At 41.7% G+C, this 17936-nt stretch overlaps 1 protein-coding gene across 2 annotated transcripts in view; it reads left to right on the forward strand.

Annotated features, from left to right (window-relative positions):
• LOC130920017 (gamma-taxilin-like) overlaps positions 1-17936 on the forward strand; it is an 86754-nt gene that overhangs the window by 18548 nt on the left and 50270 nt on the right. For both annotated transcript variants that reach the window (XM_057842770.1, XM_057842781.1), the window contains exon 4: positions 26-117. In XM_057842770.1, coding sequence (XP_057698753.1) covers positions 26-117 — 92 coding nt within the window. The remainder of the gene's footprint in view (positions 1-25; positions 118-17936) is intronic.

Below are 17936 nucleotides of genomic sequence, written 5' to 3' on the forward strand. Positions count from 1 at the left end.
GCTTTGTTTTGATTTTGTTTTTCAGGGAAGGAGGTTGTCCTTCTTATGCAGGCGTTGAATTCCTTAGCCACACCTGAAGAAAAATTGGCTGCTTTGTGCAAAACATATGCCGACCTGGTAAGATTTCTATTCAGGATTCACATTTTGTAGCATAAATAGAACTTTTGAAGTTTTAAATTTAATAATTGTGTGTCTGAACTCCAAGTCCAAATATTGACTTAAATTTCAAAGGAATGGTGGGATGACATTAAATGTACAAGAAGACTTAAAAGGAGCACATCCTTGGTTCCTGCTTGCTAATGCATTCGTGCTCAGGGAACACTAAAATAGTCTTGATTACTAATCTGAAAGCATTGCTATAAAATATGAGTTGGTGTTTTAGTACAGTAGTAGAGAAAAGTATTAAAACACAAAAACCACAGTAGTGTTACTTTGATTTAAAGTGTGCCTATCACGGTTTCAAAACAATTGTCAAGACTCTCATAGATCCATAACTATTGAACTTGTGCAAAATAATTTTTGTAACTGTTTGTCTCCTTATCACTGAAACCGATAACGTAGTCCAAGGCAAGGGTTCCGGCAGATGCTGTAGGACTCAATATAAAATAGCAGTCAAGACTCGTTGACTTTATTGTGCAACGGTTCGCAATGCGAAATTGAAAGTGGGTAGGAGGAGGAAGTAAGTCCTGAAGAACATGATTTTGGGGAGATTTTACCACAGAAGTTCAGCAATTTCCTACATACTGAGCAGTTCCCTACACAACACATATTAACCATTATAGCTGAAACAAATACTCGAGCAACTCGAGTAACTCGAGTTTAAAAACTGATCCGAGTAATTTTATACACCTCGAGGAATCGTTTAATTTTGCCAGCTCTAAGCTAGAGGAGTTCCAAAAAATCGATTATTACATGCATATCGATTCGACACGTGACGATTCGATTACGATGTTTTTCCCTCATAACTTTATGACAGCCGCTCATAGCAGAACAAAATTCAAGACACGTCTGCCGCCGGGCACCGTTAACGGGTGCGCGCACGTTATGATGGATGCTGCTGGTTACTGAGAGAGAGATTTACTCCTTTTGAAAAGACTTGAAAATAAATTTGTGTACTAGACAGGCAGGAACAGAAACGCGAATCGGTGGTCGGTGCTTTTGTGCACAAGTTTTTTTTTTTTGAGCAAGAGGGGAAGAGAGAGAGAGAGTTGCTCCTTGTCATTTAGATGTCCAGCAGTAGTTTTAAGGTATCTCAATTGAAAAATGTCCTGAGACTGTGTGCATCTAAAAGAGGTGAGTACACGAACCCTCTTGTACTGTACCTGTGTAAATTTTATTGTATTGTTGAGTGAAATAAGTACTCCCTTTAAAATGGTTAATGTTTTTGCACTTTCTTGTAAAAAATAAAATAAAATAAAAAAGCAGCTTAAGGGCAGCTTTTGTTGTATGGGCATGTTTTCATTGTTCCTGTTGAATTATTAAGATATTTTAAATAAATAATGGACATAATTTTTTTTTGGCTACTGTATTAAGTAGTAATGTGCGATGCATCGATAATCGCGATAACCGCGATCACCGTCAATACGGCGCTCATCGTTTAATAATCGGATCGTAGCACACTGAATCGTAATCAAATCGAATCGCGGGGTGCCTAAGATGGCCCACCCCTACTTTAAGCATCACGTTTTGCCCGGACTACTTTTAATGCGGGACAACGCACTGATGTCACGTGCATAGACGAAGAAGCAATTTAAAAAAAAAAAAAAAAAAAACCTTACTACAGCCGACAGCCGCGACAGACTATGTCCGCATGATGCTTCAGTGGTAGCAGGTACCATCTGATGCGTCTCATAGATATCACATGTTGTAGAACTAGATGTGAAATGACTGACTCGGCGGCGTTAGTAAACAGCCGCCATCTTAAAGCAGTAGACTTCTCAGTGCTAATAAATAAGATTAAAGTTACTGTCACTCGCTCACGTGATATTAGCCCTGCAGAGTGCTAGGTTTCTATTAATTATGACCACTGTTGATGCGTGACTAACGTGTCTTTATTTAATTTGTGAAAACATAGCGCTGTAGAGTGACTAGGGTGTAAAATAAAAACTTAATAATGATAACTGTCAATTTTAGCTCAGTAGTCATTGCTGGATAAAACGCCAAGTAGCACTGGTCCCTAATGTGCACCTATACAGTAGGGGTGCAACGGTTCGGTTTGAACCTCTGTTTTGGGATCACAGTTTCGGTTCGGTTTCGATTTGTGTTTTGCATATAAAAAAACAAAAAAACAAAAACCAAGTCCGACTTTCCAAAACACTGCCTTTATTTTGCTTTTTAGAAAATGAAACACTTCAAATGTAAGCATTTACAACTGTTAAAATGCTTTTTAGCTCTCTGGCTAGTGTAGTGACTGACTATTGAAATACACACACAGTAGTAAAAGCGTGTTTTTTTTTTTTTTTTAAGATTTTATTTCATTCATATAGGACAGGGGACTCAACATTTGCGGCCCAGGGACCAATTGCAGCCCAATTTGACCTCCAAATGTTGTATTGGTGATGCCCACACATATTTTGCTGTGGGCAAAAAAAATAAAAGTACCGTATTTTCCGCACTGTAAGGCGCACCAAAAAGTCTTCAATTTTCTCAAAAGCCGATAGTGCCCCTTATAATCCAATGTGCCTTATACAGTGGGGCAAATAAGTATTTAGTCAACCACTAATAGTGCAAGTTCTCCCACTTGAAAATATTAGAGAGGCCTGTAATTGTCAACATGGGTAAACCTCAACCACAAGAGACAGAATGTGGAAAAAAAAAAAAACAGAAAACCACATTGTTTGATTTTAAAGAATTTATTTGCAAATCATGGTGGAAAATAAGTATTTGGTCAATACCAAAAGTTCATCTCAATACTTTGTTATGTACCGTTTGTTGGCAATAACGGAGGCCAAACGTTTTCTGTAACCCTTCACAAGCTTTTCACACACTGTTGCTGGTATTTTGGCCCATTCCTCCATGCAGATCTCCTCTAGAGCAGTGATGTTCTGGCGCTGTCGTTGGGCAACATGGACTTTCAACTCCCTCCTCACCCCGTGGCGTCAAAATGATAACAAGAACGATGAGCAAAAATCCCAGAACCACACGGGGGGACCGAGTGAATGACTTACAGAGAGCTGGGACCACAGTAAGAAAGGCTACTATCAGTAACACAATGCGCCACCAGGGACTCAAATCCTGCACTGCCAGACGTGTCCACCTGCTGAAGAAAGTACATGTCCAGGCCCATCTGCGGTTCGCTAGAGAGCATTTGAATGATCCAGTAGAGGACTGGGAGAATGTGTTATGGTCAGATGAAACCAAAATAGAACTTTTTGGTAGAAACACAGGTTCTCGTGTTTCTACCAAAAAGGGAGGAAAAAGAATACTGAATTGCACCATACCCACTGTGAAGCATGGAGGTGGAAAGATCATGCTTTGGGGCTGTTTTTCTGCAAAGGGACCAGGACAACTGACCTCTGTAAAGGAAAGAATGAATGGGGCCATGTATCGAGAGATTTTGAGTGAAAATCTCCTTCCATCAGCAGGGGCACTGAAGATGAGAAGTGGCTGGGTCTTTCAGCATGACAAAGATCCCAAACACACAGCCACGGCAACAAAGAAGTGGCTTCGTAAGAAGCATTTCAAGGTCCTGAAGTGGCCTAGCCAGTCTCCAGATCTCAACCCCATAAAAAATCTGTGGCGGGAGTTGAAAGTCCGCGTTGACCAACGACAGCCCCAAAACATCACTGCTCTAGAGGAAATCTGCATGGAGGAATGGGCCAAAATACCAGCAACAGTGTGTGAAAAGCTTGTGAAGAGTTACAGAAAACGTTTGGCCTCCCTTATTACCAACAAAGGGTACATCACGAAGTATTGAGATGAACATTTGGTATTGACCAAATACTTATTTTCCACCACGATTTGCAAATAAATTCTTTAAAAATCAAACAATGTGATTTTCTGTTTTTTTTCCACATTGTGTCTCTCATGGTTGAGGTTTATCCATGTTGACAATTACAGGCCTCTCTAATATTTTCGAGTGGGAGAACTGGCACAATTAGTGGTTGACTAAATACGTATTTGCCCCACTGTATATGGATCAATATTTTTATTCCCTTTAACGCAGCTTCAACTAGTGGATGCATAATGCAGCCCCAAAAACTACTACTACTGCGTCTTATAATGGGGGTGTGTCCTATATATGAAAACAGTTTTAAACTAGGCCATTCATTGAAGTTGCGCCTTGTTCTCCGATGCGCCTTATAGTGCGGAAAATACGGTATATCCGTAATTTTAAATAAAATGCATGAGTTGATTGAATGAAACATTTTGGGATGGCTGCCAATGGCACTCTCCTCACTTTCCCCAGGAGGCGGGACACAGCAGGGTTGTTTGACAGTGCTCTTTTGGCTACCGGATTAACAGTGTGGGCAAAGCAGCCAATCTGTGGCCCTAGTCCCTCAGTTTCGTTCACTGCGTTGACAATGTTGGATGCGTTATCTGTGGAGACTGGTATATATATTAGGCCGCTTCAACTTCCACTTATCCACTGCGGTGCACAATTCCTAAACTAATTTGGCGCTGGTATGGCTTTCATAGATAGGAGTTTGCAGGACTGCACTTTTCATGTCCCAACACGGGACGTCCAACTATCAGTGGTCAGGTTGAAACTATGTGCTTTAGCGAAATCATCTTCAATGGCTTTGCGTGCCATTTCACAAATGTCAGGGATTACGTTGTTGGAGAAATATGTCCGCGAGGGAACAATGTAACGCGGGTCAAGCATTGCAATTAAATGAACGAAGCCTGCATCTTCAACCCCGGAATATGGCTGCATGTCTTTTGGTATGCACATCCCCACTGCACGGGTTATTTTCTTGTTTTCTCTCCCTCCGCATTGTAGTCCACTGGGAAACCGGAATGTTGCCACACCGCAGATTTGAAAGAAGCCGGTGCTTCCTCAAAATTCGGTCTCGCCACTCCTCCGCTCGCCATAGCTTTTTCTGTTTTCTTTCTTGTTTCACTTTCACATCGCTTGTAAGCGAGAGAGGGCATTACTCGGCTCCTATTACGCAGGTATTTGACAGCGATTGGAAATTTACTTGCGGAGCGGGAATTTCTCCACAGCTGTGCTTCACGTCACAGTCACACACAGGCACACAGAGCTCAACCAATTTATTCCACAAGCGTTCGGAAGAAATTGATTGCGAAACCGAAAAGGCGCGGTTCATAAAGGCGTTTTGAACCGTACAGGGCGAACCGTATGGTTCGGCTTTGAACTGCACTGCTACTATACAGCAGGTATCATACATTTATTTTGAACATTGCAAAAACTCAAAATCCTATTAGGACTTACTGTTTAGAGTGCCTTAAAACTTACAGTGCCTTGCAAAAGTATTCGGCCCCCTTGAACCTTGCAGCCTTTCGCCACATTTCAGGCTTCAAACATAAAGATATAAAATTTTAATTTTTTGTCAAGAATCAACAATAAGTGGGACACAATCGTGAAGTGGAACAAAATTTATTGGATAATTTAAACTTTTTTAACAAATAAAAAACTGAAAAGTGGGGCGTGCAATATTATTCGGCCCCCTTGCGTTAATACTTTGTAGCGCCACCTTTTGCTCCAATTACAGCTGCAAGTCGCTTGGGGTATGTTTCTATCAGTTTTGCACATCGAGAGACTGACATTCTTGCCCATTCTTCCTTGCAAAACAGCTCGAGCTCAGTGAGGTTGGATGGAGAGTGTTTGTGAACAGCAGTCTTCAGCTCTTTCCACAGATTCTCAATTGGATTCAGGTCTGGACTTTGACTTGGCCATTCTAACACCTGGATACGTTTATTTTTTAACCATTCCATTGTAGATTTGGCTTTATGTTTTGGATCATTGTCCTGTTGGAAGATAAATCTCCGTCCCAGTCTCAGGTCTTGTGCAGATACCAACAGGTTTTCTTCCAGAATGTTCCTGTATTTGGCTGCATCCATCTTCCCGTCAATTTCAACCATCTTCCCTGTCCCTGCTGAAGAAAAGCAGGCCCAAACCATGATGCTGCCACCACCATGTTTGACAGTGGGGATGGTATGTTCAGGGTGATGAGCTGTGTTGCTTTTACGCCAAACATATCGTTTTGCATTGTGGCCAAAAAGTTCAATTTTGGTTTCATCTGACCAGAGCACCTTCTTCCACATGTTTGGTGTGTCTCCCAGGAGGCTTGTGGCAAACTTTAAACGAGACTTTTTATGGATATCTTTGAGAAATGGCTTTCTTCTTGCCACTCTTCCATAAAGGCCAGATTTGTGCAGTGTACGACTGATTGTTGTCCTATGGACAGACTCTCCCACCTCAGCTGTAGATCTCTGCAGTTCATCCAGAGTGATCATGGGCCTCATGGCTGCATCTCTGATCAGTTTTCTCCTTGTTTGAGAAGAAAGTTTGGAAGGACTGCCGGGTCTTGGTAGATTTGCAGTGGTCTGATGCTCCTTCCATTTCAATATGATGGCTTGCACAGTGCTCCTTGAGATGTTTAAAGCTTGGGAAATCTTTTTGTATCCAAATCCGGCTTTAAACTTCTCCACAACAGTATCTCGGACCTGCCTGGTGTGTTCCTTGGTTTTCATAATGCTCTCTGCACTTTAAACGGAATCCTGAGACTATCACAGAGCAGGTGCATTTATACGGAGACTTGATTACACACAGGTGGATTCTATTTATCATCATCGGTCATTTAGGACAACATTGGATCATTCAGAGATCCTCACTGAACTTCTGGAGTGAGTTTGCTGCACTGAAAGTAAAGGGGCCGAATAATATTGCACGCCCCGCTTTTCAGTTTTTTATTTGTTAAAAAAGTTTAAATTATCCAATAAATGTTGTTCCACTTCACGATTGTGTCCCACTTGTTGTTGATTCTTGACAAAAAAATTAAATTTCATATCTTTATGTTTGAAGCCTGAAATGTGGCGAAAGGTTGCAAGATTCAAGGGGGCCCGAATACTTTTGCAAGGCACTGTAACTAACTGGCGGAAAACACTCTGGTGACATGAAGTTCCGCTCTAAGACCCCCAATTTGGCCAAATTTCAAAGTTGTTCGATATGCACATGTGATACATCATTGGAAAGCTTAAAATCTCAATTTTCCTGTGGGAAGAACATTTTTAATCAGGAATGCATTAATAAATAAAATAAAATAAAAATTAAACAGCGAAACCCTAACTGGAGGTGAGAGCATGAGAGAGCAGAATAGAAGGCGCCATGATTTAGCAAGATATTATCATATACTTACATTGTTTCAATCCAAAAACTCCATGTAGCATTTATTATATTTATATGTGTCAAGACACAGATGTGAATGGCCACAGCCGGATTTTTGGGGGATTTTATGGGTGAAACATTGTAATATAACAAGGGTCGCGATGCAGAAATCACAGACATCAAGGACTGGTCGATTTTCTTTTTCATATATTTACCCTTTTAACCCCTTTTTTTTTTTTTTTTTTTCCAGTTTTTCTTTGTTTGGATCAATTCTTTCTAATCTAACATATCGGAGAAAATACGACAGTAACGAAACAAAACAAAAAAAAAATACAATTAAGCGTTAGTTATGTGGTAGATATCCGTGATAGATATCCGTGACTTTTTTTTACAGACGCCAATTTTGTCATTGTGACATAAATTGTTTAAAAGTTTAAAATATGCAAGTGAATAATTTTTTTAAAGTGTTTTTTTTTTTACATGATATATTAGAAACCAATTACCGACTCTAAGCTAAAAATGACACTTTGAAAATTAAATATAATTAATTTAGTTTCATGGCTGGGTTAAAACGAAAGCGGTTGCGCAACGTCTGAAAACGGGGGTTTCCAGGGTAAAACGGACAAATTAAAAACAGTTTTGGGGCTTAATGCGTCCAAACTTGTTTTTAATGAATCTGCATAGCATGAATCTGCTATGTTAGTTTATAGATATTGTTCTATCAAACACAACAGTTGTTTTGGCTTAAAATAAAGCAGTTTATTTTAAAGAGTAGTGCAAGAGCAGAAACTGCTTTTTCGGTCTTGTCTGTTTCCCGCCATATATCAAAATATCATCAAATAGCAATTTTTTTTTTTTGTTTCGTGAAAAATTTATTAAAAATAAAAATACATTTTAAGAAATTTGGCGATTATTTTGAGAAATAGTGGAGCAAACATGCACAAGGACACTGGTATCCACAGCACCAATATTGTAATAAATGGAAAAAGTAACCTTGTGTGTGCGTGTGTTTGTATGTATTTGGGATAGATATTGATGAGAACAGATGGAGCAAGTTATTTGAACTGCCAATAACACCAATTGTTACTGGCTTGTAATCATTTTATTTGTGTTAGTTGGGTCCAAATAACTGAAAAAGCGGCACTGAAAGGGTAAAAGTTTGGTTTTGCTCATATTAGAGGCTATATTCTGAATTTCAGAGTTTACGTCGTAGTTATGCAAATATTTGTTAAATGTCATTTCTTTGCATTTCAGGTCAAACTAAGTCCGTGAAATAAGGAGGAAATCTACATATAAAAAGCATTTGAAAGCACAACAGTAAAGAAAAGTGGAAAATAGAATTTCAAAGTTGTGACCACAAACCCAAACTTTTTGGGAAACAAAAGTGTTTTTATATGTCAATGCGACCAAACAAACTAGGAAATACCACTTAGAAGCTGGGAACAAAATATATGACTTAAACCCACTGTAGCACACATCAGACTGAGAATTCAAGGTTTCCCCGAGGATTTTTTGAAGCTGCGGTGGTGGGCTGCATCGAAGTCAGACCGCCTCACCATGTCGTGCCACGGCAAAATTGCATCATATCATGACAAATTAATTTTTTTTCCACATTTTGTTTCCCAAGAAGAACTATAACAAAGATCTATTTGAAATATTTCATTAGCCAGGCTAATGTCATAGCTCTCAGCTACGGTACATGTATGTAAAATGCGTGGCTGATTACAGCTACATTACACTACGTAATAATACGACTTTTTTTTTCTTGTAGCATTAGTACTACTTACATCTCGTAGTCCTTCTTTTTCCTTTTATTTGGCCCTAATACTGTATGTACTACATTAACACAACAATGCTAGTCCTTCTGTTAATAGACCAATGGCATTTGGTTTGCATAGGGATGTTGGAGCCATAACACTAGGAACTTTTCAGGATGCTCAAATAGTCCCCACCAACTTTTAGGCAAACTTATTTGCTTTATATAATGAGGTCAGTTATAGAGGTCATTTAGATTGTCTTTACATATTTTGTAAGGATAGAATTGACCCTATGATTATTAAGTGAATTATTTTCATTATGTTCAGACTTACACAATGACACCTTTTTTTCCTCTCAAACACACGTTTGATTGGCGGATGACTGGTTAAATTCTCTTGTTTTCAGTGTATTCCTAATAGAAATAGGTGAAATTATCTGCAAGTGCTTCAAGTAAATTTTACTCGGATTTCTTGAAATAAGAAAAATGGCTATCTGAAATTAATCTTAACACTCGTTTTTTAAGCAAAATGTGAGTATATTTAATCTTTAAAAAAATACTTTTTTTTTTTTCGTCAGAAATGATCTTATTTCAAGAAGTGATATTGTTCAAAACATTATTTGAAATCCTTTTCCCCCTTAATTTTGGTGAAAAATGACCAACCTTTAGATGTATGGGCTCTAATTACAACAAATGGTAATATCTACCTAAAGTAAATTGAATAATCTGACCCATTAATCTGTTAGTCTTTAACACTCAAAACAAGATGGAAAAAATTATTTGAATAGATTTAAGTAAAATCATCAGATTAAAACGTTAAAAATTTGCGGTGTGAAAGTTGGTACAAGTCAATACAGATTTATTTGTGCATTGATCATTTAGCCTATCAAATAATTAGGTTCATATTGGTGAGAAATGTAGCCCTGACCCCCTTTCACCTAATCAGTTTGGGTTTTTTTAATGTCCTGTCCCCAGCAAAAAGTGTACATGCAGGTTATGCTGTTATATCGTCCCCACCAATATTGAGAGCAAACCTACGCCCTTGTAATGGACCCATTTCAAGGTGTAGGGGGAAATTCTAATTGCCATGTAAAGAGTTTTACTAGTTTCGGTGAGAAGGTGAATAGTTTTTTTGTTGTTGTTCATGAACTACATTTCCACACAAACGCACATCGAGGTACCATTCAGCTTAGCAAGGAGAGGTATGAGGGACATTTTTCGAGTGTCCCAGAGCTTAAAAAAAAAAAAAAAACTTGGGGGGGAAAAAAGCGCATTTATCAAGATTTCGTCAGCCATGATTGCGTATATCCGTCCGCTGTAACAGTCCTGCCCTTCTAAAGAAAAACAAGAACAAAATAACTGCGGGCTTCCGCGACATGCGACCGCTATCTCCTTCTTGCTTCCTTCTACATCACAGCTCCCCGTCCGATCGTCTCTTAAGGGGGCCTCGTATAGTTACGGACATGACAATACACAATGAATAGGTTGCTGCTCAACCCTTCACACTAGGCTGCCAATAGTTTGAAACGGCCTTAAAAAATAAATAAAATAACAAAATAAAACATTTCTTTTGTACAAAAGCGTATTGCATTCACATGAAAAATTTAAAAAATGGGGGGCTGTTTTTTTAATTAATTTTTTTCAACTCTCCGTTTTTCTAATGTTTTTTGGGGGGGGGCTGTTTTTTGAATTAATTTTTTTTTCAACCCTCCGTTTTTCTTAGTAATTTATTTTTGAGTTCATTTTTTGAATTAATTTTTTTTCCCCAACTTCGTTTTTCTGAGTAATTTATTTTTGGGTTTGTTTTTTGAATGAATTTTTTTCCAACTTTTGTTTTTCGAAAATAATTTATTTTGAGGGTTGTTTTTTAAATTGCTTTTTTCCAACCTTGTTTTTCAAAACAATTTATTTTCGGGTTCGTTTTTTGAAATAATTTTTTTCCAACTTTGTTTTTCAAAATAATTTATTTTTGTGTTTGTTTTTTTAATAATTTTTTTTCCAACTTTGTTTTTCAAAATAATTTATTTTTGGGTTTGTGTTTTGAATTTTTTTTTTCCTGAGCTTGGCTCCCAAGGAAAAAATATTTATCCAAAATTCAAGCACTTGGAAGTCTCGCGCGAACTCTATCCTACATGTTCAATACTGGAAGACACCTCTCGCGAGACCTTCAAACGGTTGTTTTTCAAATGAATATTTTCTTCTGAGCTTGGCTAATGCTAATGGCTACCAAGAAAAAAAAAATTATTCAAAATTCAAGCACTCGTGAGTTATCGAGGTACTTGGACGTCTCGCGCGAACTGCGTCCTGCAAGTTCAAGAATGGAGTGGAGGACACCTCTCGCGTACACCTTCAAACTGCTTATGACGGTCGCATGACTGGCTCAATTAAGGTAAAGTATCAATATGAGTCATGCTTATTATGTTCTAGTTATAACGTAACCAGCTAAGAGATGCAATTGGATGTAAACTGCTCGAAGCGTCTCCGTTTTTTAGAACATTTTCTTCTGCCCGAGTAACATAACCGAATGCTTACAGCAGCGGTTTTTCACACGTAAAATGGGCGTCCAAATTGCTATACAATTCTCATAATAATCGTGTATAATATGTGTTATCCATTTGTGTAGTCAATTGCAGTGGCTGCATTCTTTTTGCGAAGAAAATGCTTTTGCACAAACATGAGGTATCTCCTCCTCCAATGGATATGTTGAGGTGTCCCGCTAGCTTAATGCAAACCTACAAGAAATACGACATTCAGGCGCCAGCAAACGGCATTGATTAGCCTTATATAACTCTAAAAAAAATTTATTTACACACACAAATGCCAACACGTCTTGTCAAATACAAATTTTAAATTTAGCAGCAGATACGCCTTCTATTGCAGATTTACAAGTTACGAGCAAAGTTACACTGTTGTACTTAAATATATCAAAATATTTTTCCACAGATGGCTCGAATTTATGAACTTTTCTCACGTGTTGTGCCCATTTTTTCAGAGAACAGCAGGAAGTTCTTCACCGCTGGATCAGAATTTGACCAAGCAGGAATGCTGTACCTACAGCTGGGGGTCTAGTACCAACCCTACCCCATTTTTTTTGGCGCCAAGAGTACCTTAAAGAGGTATCTCAAATAAAGATAACCTACAGAGAAGATTGTCTGCAGAGGACCCTATCCCTGTGTGTCTGCAGAGAGGACTGTGTTGACATATATACTGTATATATTTTTTTGTAGATTTGTTGCCTTGCCATGACAGAAAATGGTCTTCATCCTCTCACTTTTCCAGAGGAAGCCATTGACCTATGTTTTTACATTCTTACATACTATCTCTGATAAGTGTTATAAACTGCACAAGCTATCAGTTGTCCTAATGTATATCAAAGTGTGCTGACAGTGCAGTAACTATGGGGAAAAGCTGATTATTATAAGAATTGCAGTAATGTCCATAATCGTATGTTGAAACATTTACTGTCAACTCGTTTTCTTTAAATTGCAGGCAAACAATTAATAGTAACGATATTCTTTGAATACTAATACTTTATCAAGCAGTCTCTCAATTAAAAACAAATTAATCTATATAATACACATTGTATTGAAATACATATCTGAACTGTATTTTTAAATTTAATAGCAAATGGTAAATAAATACTGTGAAACTTTTCATTATTTCGCACATTGTGGACTGATAACATGCAAGCACTGGCAGAAATATCTGTAAGTTTGCCTCATTGGCTGAACTGACAGCGACAGGCAGTACATCTTAGGAAACATCCAGAAACAGTAATGCGTCTCGCAGAGCAGTACTGAACTACCTGACTCAGCAGTAAAGACACGATCAGTTGGCAAAAATTGATTGATTGATTGATTGATTGAATTTATTTCGAAAACATGCATCACATTATGGATATACAAGAATACAAACAAAACATAAGATTCGAAAAGGAGTAGGAAGAAGTAAAAACTTATATGAATCCTACCCCTTTGTCCGCTACATACTCATCAGCATGAATCAGACAAAACAAATACAATTCACAGCAGTTCAATAATGCCTAAAGAACAATTGTTGGCATCACTCAACATTTTCTCAACATAAATACTATAATTCATTTCTATAATTACAGAAAACAAGATCTTTGTATTTTCTCTTAAACACGCTCAAATTAGCGCTTTTCTTTTGGTCCTCAGTAAGTTTGTTCCACAAGTCCACACCTAAAATTGAAGGACAAAAACTCTTTTTTTTGTTGTACGGTGGTGTTAGGTCTAAACTTACTTGTATCTAGCAAAATAATAAAGACCTAGAGGAGCACGAAGACAAGGATCAGACAGTAGACGGAGATACGTTTTTACGCTGACGGCCGTCAGGAGGACGGTTGATGCGGAGCGAGTGGCTCCCAACAAGCTTCTCTGCCTCCAACTTGGGGACCGCGTCTTTTATTGAGAACAGAAACCAGAATGAAACATTATGGTGACGTCTACTGAAAACAGAAATATTATGGTGACGTCTACTGAAAACAGAAACATTATGACTTTTTTCATTGTGTAAGCACTAAAGCACAAGCGATTTGTAACGCGTGGCAGGGCAGGATGAGTGCATAAAAGGTAAAAAAGGGAGTAGACGTCCACTTATGCACTTTTAATAGACAAAAATAAATAAATCCAGCTCAACCACTCGTCACTTGGGAGTGCAACGGACCATGCACACATGATCACACTTGACTCCCCAAAAAGTAGGTAGCAACTGAAAAAGAAAGTGAACATACAACATAAAGAGGCGCCACCGTGTGGTGGATGTCCTAAGGAACAAAGAGGATCACAGAAGTGACCGTTACATAGTCCCCCCTGATGAGAAAAAGGCTGTCCACAGCCGTACACAGCTGAAGATGAACCATAAAACAGCTAAACAGCATGCTATACATAGACGACTGTAAAGGCTGAAAGGCACATAGGGCAAAGACTATATGAAAAATAACAAAAACAAATGCACAGTGGGTTTTACTCTTTGAACTTCAAAAGCTTTGAAAAACATGAACCTCAATTTCAACAACAAACATGGGCAAATATGGTAACCAAATCAACACATGACAAACAAAAAAGAGCAGCACAAAACATGGCCAACAACCAGAAACGGCTCACTCCAGGTCAAGTCTGTCAGTGTGAAAGGCATTGGTCCATTGGTCCAACCAGACGCCATCCTAGGGCAACGTCTGGGCCTGAGGTCGTATCGTCTTGACGATCCAGGAAATAGACGGATTCCAAACCAATGTTGAAACAGCGGTCGGACCATCACATCCAAGAAATAGACTGATCCTTCTCACGTTAATGTCGCAGCCGCGGTCGGGAAAACTCCGATCCTCAGAGGCACAGGAATCGCCAACCACCATCCACGTGAGGCAGTCGAAGTCACCTTCGAATCCAAAACTCGGGAATTTTAACTGCTTGGATTCCAAGAACAGTCTATTTGTATGTTCGAGGTATTTAGCCTTGTGCACTATTCTTATTGCCTTTTTTTTGAAGTACCACAAGTGACTGTAAATTGCTGGGATATGTATTGCCCCAAACCTCCACACAGTAGCTGAGGTATGGCATTACTATTGAAGAGAACAAGATATGGCGTGCTTTATAATTTAAAAAAGGTTTCGTTTTGTTCAGTAGTCCAACACTTTTTGCCAGTTTTGTTTTTATGTGCTTTATTTGTGACTTCCAATTCAACTGTTCATCCAGTATTACACCTAAAAATTTAGTCTGTTACTCGCTCAATTTCGCTATTGTCTATAATGATCTTTTCTTCAGTTTCTGTCTTTTTATTTCCAAACAAAATATATTTAGTTTTTTCCATATTTATTGATGATTTGTTTAGCGTGAACCAGTGATTCAGATATGTTAATTCAGTCATTACCTCATGCATCTTTAAGAATTTTCCTGAGCATAGGATGCTGGTGTCATCTGCAAAGAGTAGAAATTTTAATTTTTTAGATGTCATACATAGGTCATTGATAAATAGTGTAAAGAGTTTTGGACCCAATACAGAGCCCTGTGGTACTCCAACTGTAATGTCCGATAATGATGATCTGTAATCACCAATCTGTACGTACTGTTTGCGATTTCCCATGTAACTTTTTAACCACTCCAGAACAATGCCTCTAAACCCGTATCTTTCCATTTTCCCAAGTAATATATCATGGTTTATTTTATCGAATGCCTTTTTTAAATCCACAAAAACACCAGCTACGTGATTACTTTTGTCAATACAACTAGATATTTCTTCAGTAAGGTCAAGCAATGCAAGTGCAGTTGATCTTTGTTCTCTGAACCCATACTGGCTTTCCTTTTTTTTTTTTTTTTTTTTTTTTTTTTTTTTTAAACCTGTCCTGTTCAGCTGTTTGACACAGAGAATGGAAGTCTAAGTGCCCGGATTCTGAACAGTTTTAATGTTTCACATTGAGAGTCTGACATACTCCCATTGTGATCATTCAAAATACCTTTTTATTATGACAAAGCAGCGAACAGGAAGGGATTATGGGGGGACAGAAGAAAAGAAATACAAGAGAAGAAAGAAAAGAAACACATACACAAACAACAACAAGAAATACATTGAACATCTAAACTAGTTACTAATATGCTGGTGCTATCGTCAGCGAGATGTATTTCCGGTTTACACCATGTGGGGGCCTATTGGCCAGTGAAAGAGGAGAATGGGGGTGGGGGTGTCTATAAGACTATAAACTAAGTGATTGAAAGGGGTAGAGTGTACACAAATCAGTTCTGTGATCTAGAACCCAGTAATCGTGTGAATCTCTTATGAGTGAAAGCCCGTTGGCGACCAACCCTACGCCGCCGCATCGCCAATCCCGGCACCGGAACCCCCAACCCGAGCATGCCCTACCACATCCAGCAGCACGCAAGCCCCACCGGGCACGCGACAGCCACACAGACGGGCGGAGAGACCGCGCGGGCACCAACCCAGGGCCACGGCCCACACCCAGCCAGCCCGGGGAGGGAGGGCGGGCGGGGGGATCCATGCGCAGCCCACCCCTCCTCCAACCGCCCAGCAAAGGAGCCACCGTCACCCCCCCCCGGGACCCAGGGTGGTCCCCCGGGCCACCCGCGCGCCCATCAACCGGCCTTCAGGGATGGCAGGAGGGGACGCATCACCAACCCCACGCCTACACCCACCCCCGCCCGCCCACCCGGACCACGAGCCACAGCCCCCCAACCGGCACGGCACGCCACGGGACCCCCAGCGGCCCACCAAGCCCCAGGCAAGGCAGGGTCCCCCGCCGGTGCAGGCGACACCCCGCTGATACACCGGCGCCCAGCCAGCGACCCGCGACGGAGCGCAGGGCGGACGCCCAGCCAGAGAAGAGAGGGGAAGGCGGAGGCAGGAGAACGCCCAGGGACTGCCATGGGGCGACGCAAGATCGGAGACCCGACCCCCCAACCCACTCCCGCGGCCGGCAGCCGAGGCAGAGGGGAGGCCACACCCCGGGAGCCACGCCATATAGAAAAAGTGTGGGACCCACCTACCACCCTATTACTGTGGCTGCCAGGTTCCCGACTGGCAGCCATCACCCAGCACCGTGATGGGGGTGTGAGGGGAGGGTAGTGCAATGTATGCATTAAAATAGGAGAGCTTGGCTTGGGGCAGTGGGACCGCAGCATGGAGTTTCTGTCCAGCCGCCCGTCCCACCGCCCTTTGCCAGAGCCCTCCTGTGGAGTATGATGTGTGTGGTGCATTTAAAAAAGGTGCAGGGATGGCGGGGCCTGTGGTGAGGAGGCAGCCGTGAGGCCCCCCCCCCCCCCCCCAGCAGGTCCCAACCATCCCACAACCTTGGTGTGTGGTGCATTAAAAACAGGGGGGAGTCGGGCTGGGACTGTAAAGCCCCGTCCCAACTCTCCCCGGAGAAATGTATGAGCATGTAAGTGCCAGGGTGAAAAATATTTACAGTGCCGAAGTGAGAAGTGCGTGAGTTAAGAGGCAGGCTCCCGCGGGCGTGGCCCCGTCCACCAGAACCACCGGCCCCAGGGCGGAAGAAGCGTCAGGGCCCCGATCAATCCCCGCCCCAGAACACCCACGGCGCCTCCGCGACCGCCCACCCCCCTCCCACCCACCCCGCACCCCGAGCAGGCGCCACACCAAGCGCCGGCGACCAGGGGGCGTCCACCCCACCGGCAAGGGACAACAAGCCTCACCCTAGGCCCCGCGGGCCCCGCTAACGACCCCGCCGGCCGGGGGGCAGCCGCGGCCGCCGCGGCCCAGGGAGGCAGACAGGGCCGGAAACAGACCAAGGGGAGAGAAGCGCACCCCCCACAACCCACCCCCGGGCCAAGAGGGGCGCGCGGTATGGCACCAGAGGGCACCTCCCCGGCACCCGGTACAGGGAGACGCGGCTCCGGCCGGGCGGACCTGGGAGGGAACCATGGCTGCCGCATACACCCCCCGGCCCCCACCCCAACCCCACCCCGGCCGGCCGGGGAAGGGCCGCGGCCCCGGACCGGCACCCGCACGGCCCCCCCACCCGCCCACGACACCAGCGCACGCCCGACGGGACCCCCCGCACAGCCAGACGCAACCGGACAAGCCCCGGCCGAAAATCCCGGGGGCCAAGACCCGCGGCGGGACGGCCCAGGGCAGGACGCCAACAAACTCCACCTGTAAAGCTGATAGAAGAAGAGGTTTATCAAACACCATTAGATGTATGCCAAGGACCAGTGAAGTGTATTATTTACGCATAGTTCCTTAATTGTTCCAAGTCTGATAAGTAATATATAGGGTGTTCCAAAAAAAGTTGCATATGATCCCCAGCAGCTGGAAACCAAATTGTCCATGAGTATCCTTGTAAAATAAGCCCATTGACCGACTAAACTGTGAAGGAAGAAAAATTATTTATTACATGCT

The sequence above is a fragment of the Corythoichthys intestinalis genome, chromosome 1, assembly GCF_030265065.1.
Source record: "Corythoichthys intestinalis isolate RoL2023-P3 chromosome 1, ASM3026506v1, whole genome shotgun sequence".
Lineage (NCBI taxonomy): Eukaryota > Metazoa > Chordata > Actinopteri > Syngnathiformes > Syngnathidae > Corythoichthys > Corythoichthys intestinalis.